Here is a 14,158-nt window from a genome sequence, read left to right as displayed (position 1 = left end):
TAAATAATGGGGTCGACACTGATTCCCACAGTGATGGATTGGCTTCAAGCATGGCATTGGGGAGGCCGTTTAGGCCCAGTGTTCAAATTGACCTAATCCCACTGATAAGGGTTAATACTAAATCCTCAATGAATGGCTTAGTTGATGGAGTTGGTTCTGTGTGAGAGCTCCAGCTCCTCAGGGTATATTGATTTAAGTTGTTGATCATGTCTTGTTGGTCATTTAAATTCACCAGGGTTGATATTCTCTACTTAACGCCTTGTTCTAGGTTGGATTCAGAGTGCTCACCATACAAGCCAGAGATAAAAGCCTTCTAGCCAGATTCAGTGATATTAGCACTGTTAGCCCTACATCCACCATCTTCCAGGTCATTAATGATACCTGGAAAACTCCTTAATAATATTTGTTGTACTTTCAAAATGCAGTTTCGTCCATATTACCTAGTGATATGCCCTTTTTGCCTTCGTATATCTTGTTAGTATGCCTTTATCAGGGATTTCAATGTGTGCTTTTGGGCAGAGTTTCTGCCAAGATATATTTGCCAGAAGACTGCTCTTTACACTCTATTGAGGTCTGTCTTTTGTTGGTAGAGCTAAAACGAATACCACCTATTTGGGGATTTTACAATAGGGATTCCCCTTCATGTGTTTTGGGCCAGAAAGTTGTCAATTAAAGATTTACATACTTAGTGGCAGATCACCACCATAGATGCTTCATTTTATGCCTCAGATGAAGCAGCTTTGATTTTTTTTCCACAAAGCTCAATATTTCAGGCTGTTTCACCGATTGCCAATCCAGCCTTTTCAAATTATAGAATGCTGACACTTGATGGAGAATATTAGATTTCAGCTGGCGACGTACGTTGAGCTCCAATGTTATTACTTGGGGGTTGTGATCACTTCCAACTTATGGATCAACATCATATCCAACAATGAGGGAGGCTAAGTCTGTGGAAATGATGGTGTAGTCTATTATAGAGTGGCGCTTGGAGTTTCTGAAAGTTGACATAGTTGTTAATTCATTTGGAGAATTATCAATCAGCATTATTAGGCCCAGTAATTGTTGATGGTCATGACAAGACTTAATTATAGAATTATCAATTGTTTTCCTTTCTACGATGTGAGTATTGAAATCACCCAAAGTAATTTGACTTGCGACTATGTATTATTGAGTTTTATTAAGAGTTTTAACAATTTCCTAAACAGTGGCAAGCTGGGTTATCTTAATAGATCTCTTTGTACTCAAATAGATGTTCAATAGAATGATTTGAGTATAGAAATGTACTTTTACGTATTGCAGCCAAGGCAATTGATCAGTTTCTTGGGCCTTGGTATCTAATTCCAGAATTATGTATTTTGGAAGTCCTTCTTTTCAAGCGAAGATGAACGAGTGTCTGACATGGAGAATTTTTTATATCAAACTATTGGGAGGTCAGCTTCTTTCCAAGTTTCCTGGAACATCATAATATCTAAATTCTGTAAAAAAAAAAGTGGTTGTATCTCAATCTTTCAGCAGCCTTGTAAGGCCATGCACATTCCAGGAACATATACTGATGGAAAATGGAGATTTGACTGTAGTAGTGAACAATCAATCTCCCTAAGATTTTGCTTTTGTAAGGATTGTTGGAAGCCAATCCCAATCCTCCATAAGGACTTGCCTCTTTGGAATTTGTTCACAATTACGTGGACCAGAAATCGAATCTGTAATTATAAGACCTGATGATATTGTGGAATTAGAAAGGGGACAAATGGCTATGTTAGCTGCTAATTTTTCTTTTTAGAGGATGGTGATGAGTTTGTAGTGTTTATTACATGAATAACCACTTTCTTGCTTCGTCACTAATGGCACCACTTCGGCCTTTTCAATTAATATATTATCCTGAACATTAAGTGATTTGTCTGACTCTAACCTAAGGATGTTATCACTCAGACTCAACTGGGTGGACTGTACAATGGACTTGCCATGGACTTGCCATGGACTTGACAGACACTTTGTCTTGGACCCAATGTTGCTACAGGCTCAGGTCTTTGTTAGATGAACAAGGTTTTGACTTTGTCCAAAAAGTGCAAGTGATTAATTGGTTGTTTCTCTTTGATTGAACATTCATCACTAAATTGGTCAGTTTAAGTATCTTAGAGTCTATCCAAGTGACATAGAGAGCAAGTGCATTAAGTAAGTCTACTTGTATATTCAGTTTATCTGAATGAAAATGTAATGCTGCAGTTATCACATTCATCATATTAAGCATATTTCCCCAAATACTGGTATAGGCCTGAGGAAGTGCTTAAGAAGAGTTAACATCCACATGGTTTCTTATGTTCTATTTTGCCAGAAGGGAGAGATTGGCTGATTTGAGTGTATTATGAATAGAATCTGGGTGATCCTCTTTGAAAGGGCCTGGCTCTGTCAGAAAGGGATCAAAGTTTATTTTCTGTGGATGAGGATCAGTTTTAAATCAAGCTGTTTCCCTCCAGCTATAGGACCTAGACTAAAGGGATCTATATCTGGCTTTTCACTGGGCCAACTGAGGCCTGTTACATCTTGCACCTCCTGAACAAAGTTAGCACCTGGTATACTCCTATCAACCAGTGGCAGCTGTAGCAGTGGCATTACTGTGCATAAGGGTGTCTGTTGGCTGATGTTTATATCGGTGCAGATGATAATTTAATAATGGTGTTATTCATATTCATATTCAAATCCAAACTTATTGTATCCCGGACGGCAGATCTAAACCAGATCTTTACTGGGAGGGGTTTGTGAGACAAACACCTTGGTTGCATTGTACTTGAGCCTTTACAATTATTGAGGGAGAACTCAACTCAAATGTTCATTTTGCAGCAGTATCTGTCAGCTGTTTGCTTGTATTGCCTGCTGAATTACATTTGGTTGAGAACCCATTGCTGGGACCATTCCCTGGGTGGTAAGACAATAGGTTATTATTCAGTCAAGATTAATTGGACTTATCTCAGTCATGACAGCCCTGTTTGGAAGTAATCTATCTCCTTTGAATGTTTTTTCAGGGAATTCAATCCACAATGGAAGGTTAAATAGCAGTACCACTGCTATACTTCGGTGATGCTCCCATGATTTCAAACAAGGCAAATCCCTGCCTTGCCGTCGTAGAGGCATTTTTGACCTGTAAGTAGACTTCTAGGTCAGCTGTAAACGTGGACTTGCCCATTAGTATTTTTCTCCACTATGATTGCGGTTGTAAGGCTCCTCGAGAGTGCCCACACCTCATTGTAAATCCAATATAGTAACTCAGGAGCTGTGGCAGTCTTTGATTAAACTACTTTTTATGGCTCTTTGCAGTTTGCTGTTTTATGATGGGTGGGGGTGTATACAAAGGTGTTGCAGCTCACATGGAGCCTGCTAGCTGCACCTCAACCTAGCCAGGCCATCTCTGCTATCTCTCAGCTCAACCCTACGGTAACAGTAGCTAAACTGCACCACACCTTAATTAAACCCTTAACACGGTACCACAACTGGGACCTATTGCCTTGATGTTTGAGCTTCCACTGAAAATACTTCACTGCAGTCAGACTTTATGGGATTTCACTGGTTACAGCGGACTAAATCCTTAATGCCCTTTTGGATTTCTCCTTTTCCTGCAGGATGTTTCTGCCCTTCTAGATGCCAGGGTAGCAGGAGAGGGCCAGAGGGAGTGAATTGATGTAGCCTGTAAAACAAAAGCCACCCATCGTGCTGTTCTGCGCTGGTGACACCTTCACCCACAGACTGGCACACTCAGGGAGACACAAGCACACCAGCTGCTCACAGCCACCAGCCATCTATCCCTGATCCTCAGCTTCTCTGATTACTACCTCCTCTGATCGTGCACCACACCGCTTAGTTGATCAGACGATAATAAATGGAATTAAATTAAATGGAATCAACTGGGAATTGAAATAAAAATCTAATTAAATGTACAGGTTAGATGGAGTTAAATCTGTCGGTTAAAGCATCATTAAATCGCCATTGCCTGCCACCTACCACTGATCACTTTCTGAGTCAAAAACTGGCGGGGGCTCCAGCAGCAGTAGGCAGTGGTATGTAACAGCACACCGCTTAAGACGGCGCAGTACACAGCTGATGGTGGTGCTGGAATGGTGCATAGAAAGCCGGGAAGCTGGACTGCTCCAGATTCCCTGGCCGTTTCTTGGCCGTCTCACCTCATCTCGAGGTCGGGGGCCACAGACAGTATGCCCGCCCCTAATGCAGTACCAGTGAAAGGTGCTAGCTCTCTGTGGTGATGGCAACTCCAGCGATACTTCCAGCTCGCTGCTCAGTGCTGATGTTCGATCCTTCTCCTGTTCGTCAGTGCACTAGTGTGAATAAGTTGTAACTGTCTTGAACAGCAAATTGACATTTCTACTTGCACCTCACCTCAAGGCTGTCACCTTTGATGGTTGGCGAATATACTTTCTAGGATAATAATACTGCAAGGTAGTGTTCAAGGATGGCACAGCTACAATTACCATTTTTGTGGCTAAAAATGATAGGGCAGATTTACAAGAAAGTGACGCATCTGTAGAGAGTGATGGAGCATGATTTTTGTAACAAGATCTGCTCGATGAAATCCACCTGTTGGTGTAAAATAAAATACTAATTTTTGAAAAACGATAACGACTAAAGTTAATAAAATTAGTCTACAACATGAGAAATGTGCAAAGGCTTGATAATATGCACTATTCTTGTTAGACAAATAAAAACATCGGGGCAGATCTATATTGGAGATGCGCCACTTTTACGCCGCCGTTGCGTCACTTTTGTGATGCAGCGGCGGTGTAAACCCTGCGCCACGTTGCGCCATATTTACATCGTGACGCATCTATGGAGATGCGTCACGATGTAAAGCCCTGCGCCACGTAAAACCTGCGTCAGGTTTCACGTGGGCGTGTCGACAGAGGGGGGGCGTTCCCTCGCAGGAACGCCCCTGAAAAGTGACTCAGTCAAATCTATAAGATTTGACTGAGTCACTTTCCCAACGCTGATGCGCCAAAACCCTGCGCCTGCTTGAAGCAGGCGTAAGGCTTGACGCACCATGTTAGGGATAGGGTAAGTTGGAACAGTGCTGGAGTTGCGTCGCGCTTGCGACGCAACTGAAGCACTGTGCCAACCTTACGCCATCGGATGCATCTGTTTATTCCTGCGCCATGATGCGCCGCATTGTAAATGCGGCGCATCATGTGTGGCGCAAGGGTAAACTTGCGTGACGCATCATTCCTGGCGCATCCTTGCTGATTTGCAGGGATGCGCCAGGAAACATAAATCTGGCCCATAGTGAGGACTAAATGAAATTAATATCATTTACATGTATTTTCTAATATGTTTCATTTTGTCTTTCTTACTGCAGAAATTAAACCAACAAGGGAAAATGCATTATTCTTCGAGAAAGTATAACGTAGGATTTCTTTAGAATTAATTCTCTCTTTTGCTAAATAAATGTAGGCCTCAAAATGTTAGAGGATGTGTTCATGTACTCCTCTCCTGTGATTTGTAACACAATGCTGTCCTTAGATGCAGACCTTCATATGTTACGAGTTGTTTCCTAGATTGTAGATATTAGCTTAATTCTGTCTGATAATATTACGTTCTTTCCTGTTTGAGCGAGAGTAGAAGGATGTTTAAAAGATACTGTTTCATTAATAGAATACATTTGTAATTAGGTTATTTCCACTTCCTCCAAAGGAAGTTGTATAACGTATTAGACAAAGAGTGTTCAGAAATTATGGATAGGTCACTGTTAGAAGATTTCTGGGGACTTGTCCTGCGTTCGTGGTACGCTGCATGCCATGCTAATTCCTGATACTCTGGCTGGCAATTCTGCTGAACCATTGAACTTTCCTTGAGACTTTGCACATCATCGGCTGATGGTGCTGCCTCAGCTATTCCTACTGGCCATGGGGATAACTTCCTTCTAATGTTCACTGAGAATTAGAATTTTCCGTTCTTAGGTGAAGTGTTTTTACTGCTGCTCTGTATTTCTCTTTCTCTCACTTCTCTATTCTTGATGAATCTATTATTGTGATTTGAATCTGTTATGCAGTTTTGTGATATTCTGTAACATTTCCAAAATAAATGATGTTGTTCTATTTGGAATTTTTTGATTGACCATTCATTAATCTGAATAACAAAAGAGATAAATCAAAGAAAGGTGTCTAACTTTATTCATGAGATATATAAATTCTGCCTAACAATTGGTTTATGTTGTTTAGCGTATTTGCTTCATTCTAGGTCATCATGGGAAAATAGCATTTCAGTGGGTTCAAATACACAGTCCCTTTTAACTCTACCAAAGATCCATCGGAGGACCTTTGTTGCAGTTATCAGATAAATAATGTCTTATGGGCCTGACATTATAATTATGTTATTGTAGTTATTATTGTGTATGGTGTGGATGGCAAGTGATATTATTATTTCCCACCCGCTTCCGCTACATCAAGAGTGAACCATCTAAGTGGATGTCAGTATACATCTTACCTAAAGTAACACAAATAATATTTTCTTATTATATATAAAAATATAAAAGTCATGTACATAATAATTAAAAGTAATGTCATTATATTTTACTATAAATAAATCTAAATTTTGAAATTAAAAAAGTTTGTTAAAATATGTGAAAACAAAACAATAAGGGCCTAATTTACAAGAAAGTGCTGCAGCGCGGCACCATAAGCCCTTTAGCTACGCCACGCTGCAGCACTTTCGAAGCACAGGGATGCATCATATCTACAAAGATATGACAAATCCCTTTGCTCTTCCCTACACTGGCACACAATCAGCTGCCATGCGCTGATGCAGGCACCCTTGCACCATGGTGCAAAGATACCTGCATCACGTGGATGATTGTTAATGTGCTGGAAGTAAAAAAAAAGGAGAAATGAATACTTTTCTCCTCGTTGCGCCTCCCTGCGCCTCCGAGGCATAGCATTCAAATGCATTCCCAAGATTATGATTTCTCGTAAATCTGGAAATATGTCAGGTTCCATGGGTGTTGTGAGGGAACAGAAAAACACACAAGATGATGGACGGAATGTTGCACATTGGCAAAACATTCACCACCAGTCACAGATCTGGGTTTAATCCATCATTATTTTGCTCACCACGCCACCCTAGTTCAGACATGGCCATATGAAAATCAGTCTTGACCCTGTGCCTCATGGGAACAGTCCAGCCCAAACTGCTAAGACATGTCTTAACTGGACCGGAATCAAGCATCCTAGGATTGGTTTCAGGGTTTCACCCCTCTTCAGCCAGGATAGCTTGACTCCAGTGGCGTAGTGAGCACAGGACCCACATCTGGGCATACCCTTCCTACATAGGGTGAACAGCAAAACACAAAAGATGATGGACGGAATGTTGCACATTAGCAAAACTTTCACCCCCAGTCACAGATGTGGGTTTAATCCATCGTTATTTTGCTCACCACGCCACCCCAGTTCAGACATGGCCATATGCAAATCAGTCTTGACCCTGTGCCTCATGGGAACAGTCCAGCCCAAACTGCCAAGCCATGTCTTCCCTGGACCGGAATCAAGCATCCTAGGACCGGTTTTGGGGTTTCACCCCTCTTCAGCCAGGATAACTTGACTCCAGTGGCGTAGTGAGCATGGGACCCAAGTCTGGGCAAACCCTTCCCACATAGGGCGAACAGCAAAACACACAAGATGATGGACGGAATGTAGCACATTGGCAAACAATTCACCCCCAGTCACAGATCTGGGTTTAATCCATCGTTATTTTGCTCACCACGCCACCCCAGTTCAGACATGGCCATATGCAAATCAGTCTTGACCCTGTGCCTCATGGGAACGGTCCAGCTAAGCCATGTCTTCGCTGGCCTGGGATCAAGCATCCTAGGACCGGTTTCGGGGTTTCACCCCTCTTCAGCCAAGACAGCTTGACTCCAGTGGCGTAGTGAGCACGTGGGTTCCTTGCTCACTTTGCCACTGGATTCAAGCTAGCCTGGCTGGTGACGGTTGATTAGCCAGAAACCGGTCCCAGGATGCTTGTTTCCGGTCCAGGGAAGACATGGCTTGGCAGTTTGGGCTGGACTGTTCCCATGAGGAACAGGGTCAGACTGATTTGCATATGGCCATATCTGAACTGGGGTGGTGGAGTGAGCTAAAGAATGATGATGGATCAAACCCAGATCTGTGACTGGGGGTGAGTGTCTGAACAGTGTCAGCGCTCCGTCCATCATCTCCTTGTGTTTGTTGGTTCACCCTAGGTTGGCAGGGTATGCCCAGACGTGGATCCCTTGCTCACTTTGCCACTGGATTCAAGCTAGCCTGGCTGATGACAGCTGATTAGCCAGAAACTGGTCCCAGGATGCTTGTTTCCGGTCCAGGGAAGACATGGCTTGGCAGTTCGGGCTGGACTGTTCCCATGAGGCACAGGGTCAGACTGATTTGCATATGGCCATGTCTGAACTGGGGTGGCGGAGAGAGCTAAAGAATGATGATGGATTAAACCCTTATCTGTGACTGGGGTTAAGTGTCTGAACAGTGTCAGCGCTCCGTCCATCATCTCCTTGTGTTTGCTTTGTTCACCCTAAGTTGGCAGGTAATGCCCAGACGTGGGTCCCTTGGTCACTTTGCCACTGGATTCAAGCTAGCCTGGCTGATGACGGCTGATTAGCCAGAAACCGGTCCCAGGATGCTTGTTTCCGGTCCAGGGAAGACATGGCTTGGCAGTTTGGGCTGGACTGTTCCCATGAGGCACAGGGTCAGACTGATTTGCATATGGCCATGTCTGAACTGGGGTGGCGGAGTGAGCTAAAGAATAATGATGGATTAAATCCAGATCTGTGACTGGGGGTGAGTGCCTGAACAGTGTCAGCGCTCCGTCCACCATCTCCTTGTGTTTGCTTTGTTTTGTGGGAACAACCACAGCAACACCCATGGAACGCTCCTTTTATGCAAAGTGCTGCGTGTAAAGAGGCCGAATTTACAAGGACAGAAAAAGCCACGGAGGGTTGCTTTTCCTGTCCTTGTAAGTATGGGGCAGCAAAATGCGCTGCTGGTGCGTCACAAAAGGTGATCCACTGGTGATGTAAGAGGCTTGTAAATAATCCTGTTAATGTTTTATTTTTAGATAATTTAGTTAACATTAAATTCATATTTCAATTTAATAATCAGTATTTCCACTGAAGTTTTATTTGAAGTCCCTACTGCCATTATTTTCTACGGGAGGGTGTTGCAGCACCAACGATTGGCTATGTGTGGTACTGGAATCACATATATTTACTATTGTTTTGTGTCCTTTTTGGCTGAAGTAACTTTAGAAGGGCAGTTTGTGAAGAGCATTATGCTTACCCCTTTGTGGGTGTGTGCATTTCCCTGCCTAAACGCCTCCATAGCAGTCAGCAAATCAGGCCCTATGCATTGTGTAAGCGATGCTAAAATACTTATATGACATTTTAATTGTTTGAACCACTTTGTTCTACATTTGCCTTTTAAAGCTGAGGCTCTTGTGGTACTGTATGGTAAACTTCCATTCTGAAATGCCAACTTGACATTTACGGTCCGGCACATCTGCCAAAAACTACTGGTACACCACTGTGCACCAATTTCTCCTATTGCATGTAGTTCTGTGTCTCAGCTCTGAGTCACACAGCCAGGGAATCAGCGGCGGTGCCTTGTCCATCTTGTATGAACGGTTGTAAGTTATTTCTTTTCTCCCTGCCTCGTTTCAACTACTTTACCAAAAGTGAAGGACTTCAAAGTCTGAAAAGCTGTCGAGCTGTTGAATGCAGTACATGTCAGTTCAGAAGTGCACAACGCAGTCTTCTGGTCCTCGATAGACACACTATAGCTAGAAGGTACTAAAAAGCACTCATGCTAAAGTGCTGTAAACCATCTTTAAATATGGATTAACATAGGTCTAGTACTGAATTTGCAGGGTCTGGATTCATATATGGGAGAATCAATGCATGCATGATAAGAAGGCCCTGAATGTAGACTAGCACTGTCAACTGAACTGACAGGAGGCACCTTCTACCCATAGAAGAGAAGACATTGTGGTAGGAAAGACTGCACCTTGGCATATTGAAACACTTGAGTGGCACAGCAGAATCCTAGTTGTGATATGTGAAGGTTTTATGCTTGAATGGCTGAGAGATGTATAGGGCTGGGATATCAACTCTCATTCTGGGCATTAAAAAGGGGCTTTCTTTGAATGTTTTATTTTACTAGAAAGATGGCCATGTGTTTACATGCATTCTGATGCATACATACAGGTAAAGCCAATAGCATAGCCTTTTAGACCCACAAACTATTGGCTTTACCAATGCCTGTTTTTCTCAGCGAGATGAAAAAGTGTGACCGGTATTTCCAGAAGTGGGTAGTACAGCTCACTGTGTCATAGGATTAAAATTGCATCTAACTGTTGAGCCCCAACACAGCTAAACCCCAATCTGGGTTTGCTTTTATTCCTGGTCAGAGGGGACAAGGCCTAGAAGTTGGGCTTGACTGTTCCTTATGGAACAGGACTAAGGCTGATTTGCATGTGGTTTCTCCATTTCATCGTGGAGTAGGAACCATCACAGAGGAGTTAGAAGTGGTGCAGGTTATTTTTCAGGGGGAAGCCCTAAGTCCTACAGTTATGGCCAAACATTTTTACATATAAGTTTATTGTGCTAAATAATTCAAGCTACACGTCGCTGATAAAGTCCAGGAGACCGAAACTAGTCTTGGGTAGCTTATATCACTGTCTATAGCAGTAGATTGAGCAAATAAAATAAATGATGGACTGGAATGTGGCCCAGAGCAGGTACCAGTGCCTGAGAATAATACAGCATTCCACCAATTCCATGTTCATGGTTTTGTTTTCTTTTTGCGACAGTATTATGGTTACGTAGCACTAGATATAAGAGATGTTTGTGTTGCCTAACTTTGTTGTAATTACTTTATCATGCTGGAATTCAAGCCTGCGATGTGCCATGCACACTGATATTTTAGGACCAGGAACATTAGCCTTAAGCTGGGAAATCAAATATCCATGTGGAACTTAAATTAGGACGGCAATTTTATGCTGCAATACACAGATATAAGCAAAAGTTCTGAGCTATTTTAGGTGGTGTGTTTTTTATTTGTCAACATCTATCTTTTTCAAAATGTCTGAACAGACCAACTAGTATGCCTTCAGTGAAGAGGAATCTCTTTTCTTCATCTACCTTTCCCCGCATTACAGACCTCTCTGAGGGATGAACTAACATGGTAAATTTAGTTTACTTTAGATTCTTTAATATATTAGCAAAACACATACCATAATATAAATTATCATTCCACAATGTTGGCTATGTGTGGTTGTAGTGTAGCCTCAGTAAGTAGAGTGCCCAGCCGCCTTCTATACTGGCATTTGTGATTAAATGTATGTTCTCTGCATATGCCTGTACTTTTGTCTAACTGTTCACACTGTGACAAAGTCAGCTCTATTGGAGTTGTCTCTTCTTCTTGTCAGTAGCTGATGTGTTCACAGTGCCATTAGTTAGAGCAAACCATCTTTGACTATCCATTGATAATATAAAGAGACCTTGTAAATAAGGTTTGTTAAAATCGCCTTACCCTCATTCCTTCCCAGCGGGAAATGATTCGCAGTGGTCTCAAGGCTCGCACAGGCCGGAGGATACTTAGAGACCTAAGCGATGGAATGTTGTTCCCTAAAATTGCCAGGGCACCATTCTGCAGAGAAAAAAACACAATGACAAGGCTTTTAAAGTGGTTTGGCAAACAATAGCTGATGTATTAGAAATTGCACTCGGTTTTGTTCTGCTATTGCCCAAGTCTCCCTTCAAATTACATTCCACCTCTCACTCGTTTGCCAGTCAAAGACACTCTTGCTATGATGTCCTGATCTTTAATACCCCGATCACCCATCCTCATCCAAGTCCTTACTTAAATGATGATATACCAGAGCAGTAAATCCAAGACCCGATCCCAACAAAATACCCTCACACAATATTTAAAACAAAACATATCCACATACAAAACGACAGTACAACAGAAGTACGCTAAATCAGGAAGAACAGCCACAAGCAGTCTGGTCTCAATCTCCAAAGACTCAGGCTCTCCCACGTCCCTCGCTCCCCAACATCTAGCCGATAATGGGAAGTAAAAATTGTAAAAGCAGCACAGAAGACATCTGAGTATTAGACCACAATATTGTTGTTAATAGAAAATCTACACCCAATGGGAGAATATGCATGTAAACGAAATTTAGGACATTGTTGTGTCAGACAACTCTTCTGTAGATTATAATCAGACAGAGAACCTAGATAGAGGTGCCACCCATCCACAAGGTAACAATGCCACGAGTGGACTGCACATGCACTGCACTAGGCTCTGGCTGTCATAGACAATATAAGTCACAGACCTGATTCAGTGGGTAAGAAGTAAACATCTAGTCATGTTGCAAAACACCATACATGACAAAAAGCCATTTACAGAATTTGCCAAGTTGCCGCCTTGACAGAATCAAAGATAAAAAAAAAGAATGAGAAATATCCATATTTTGATAGAACATTAAAATGAAACCCTTTATCCAGGCGCAGCAGCATGAGGTTGGGAACACAGCCCAATAGGGGGATGTGGATAGACCAAAATCCCTACTACCATGTCCTCCTGGCAGATGTAATAGCCACAATAAAGGTTTGTAGGAAAGTAGGATCTTGCGTTTATGGTTACCCCCGCTTTTTACACGGTGCTATGCTTTTTCTGACTAGTCTGACGGGGATCCTGCAAATGAAGACCCCAGTTTCCCCCCACCAAATTGGTATGCTAAGTACTTAGGTACATCCCAGATTGGATATTGGGGTACCCTTATAAGTCCCTAGCATATGGCACTAAGGTACCCATGGCATAGGTACTCCAGGGGTCCCCAATGGGCTAAAGTATACATTATGCCACCCATGAGGGACCACTCAAACTGTAACTACAGGCCTGTCATTGCAGCCTGTGTAAGCTGGTGCCAGCACCACTTATGAAAGATAGAGTTTCCATAGACTACCGAATTGCCCCTGTAATGGGAAAACCCCTCAGTCTACGCTACATTTTATGTTATTTTGCACTCTGTATAGTGATATAAGGGAATTAATTATAAAACCCCTCTCTCTTGCTAATAGATTGTATAATTATAAAAATGATTTTAATTATCTATGTAGCTTGGATAATATGAAGACTATGTGCACCTTTGTACATTTTATCGTATGTGCAATTAGGAAACAAAAGGAATTGGTGCATTTAGACGCATTATTATATGAATGCACTGTTGAGGACAATTAGAGCTGTTATAACGTATGTGTAAATTGTATTTTACAGTGTTTTCATTTATATGCGATTTTTGCACATTATGCGTTTGAGTTGCACAAGATTTACCATACTACATAATTATTACATCCTTGTAAAAATTTACAATATGAAATCAGATTGATTGTAAATATGAAACATAGACTTTCACAATTCTCTAGATTAACATATTGTATATAGAATTGTTTTTAATATACAACGATAATGCTTGCATTTAATAAGGTTTTAAGAAAAGTAGTAATTTATTTTTTGTAATCTGTTTCCCGTTTATCTGGATTATTGATCATGTGGTTTCTTTGTAAATACTTATGGAAATTGTCTGAATATTATACTTTGGATCAACTCAATTATGGTTTGTTTTAGAATGCATTTATGGATGTATATTGTACTCCAAATAAAGCTGTTTTGAACTTGAACTTGATAGAGTTTCTCTATATCTAAAGTCACTGCACTTAAAACCTATAACTCACCCCTAAAGCAGGCTTTTCAATCCTGAAGGCAGGGTGCTCGGTTCTAAGTGTGAGGGTGCCCCGGCATGAGCAGGACACCCCTACATCCTACGGAGTCCATTCTCCTGGGTTGTCAGTGAGACAGCCATACCACATATAGAGGGACACCGCATCATTACGCGATGACCATCTCGAAACTGACTGTAACGAACCCTATTGTGTTTGGTATCAAACATGTTGGAATCCATAAAGGGTGTGGGAGGTATGATTCCAAGCACTGTAAAACCCTCTGTGAGGTCCTCAGTGCTCCTGGTACCAGTCTTCTAGACCTGGACAGTAGAACATGGCTGCTGCCGACAAGAGACACAATTCTGCCCTCCTGCTGCTGAGCCAAGCTCA

General features: G+C 42.0%; 1 protein-coding gene across 1 annotated transcript in view; it reads right to left on the bottom strand.

Annotated features, from left to right (window-relative positions):
- LOC146864181 (sodium channel protein type 2 subunit alpha-like) overlaps nt 1–14,158 on the bottom strand; it is an 869,020-nt gene that overhangs the window by 473,984 nt on the left and 380,878 nt on the right. The window contains exon 11 of the mRNA XM_085638959.1: nt 11,571–11,687. Within this exon, the coding sequence (XP_085495085.1) occupies nt 11,571–11,687 (117 nt within the window). The remainder of the gene's footprint in view (nt 1–11,570; nt 11,688–14,158) is intronic.

This window comes from Triturus cristatus, chromosome 2_1 (genome assembly GCF_964204655.1).
Source record: "Triturus cristatus chromosome 2_1, aTriCri1.1, whole genome shotgun sequence".
NCBI lineage: Eukaryota > Metazoa > Chordata > Amphibia > Caudata > Salamandridae > Triturus > Triturus cristatus.
Note: the sequence above shows the minus strand (reverse complement) of the source record. Positions and strands in the feature narration are given on the sequence as shown.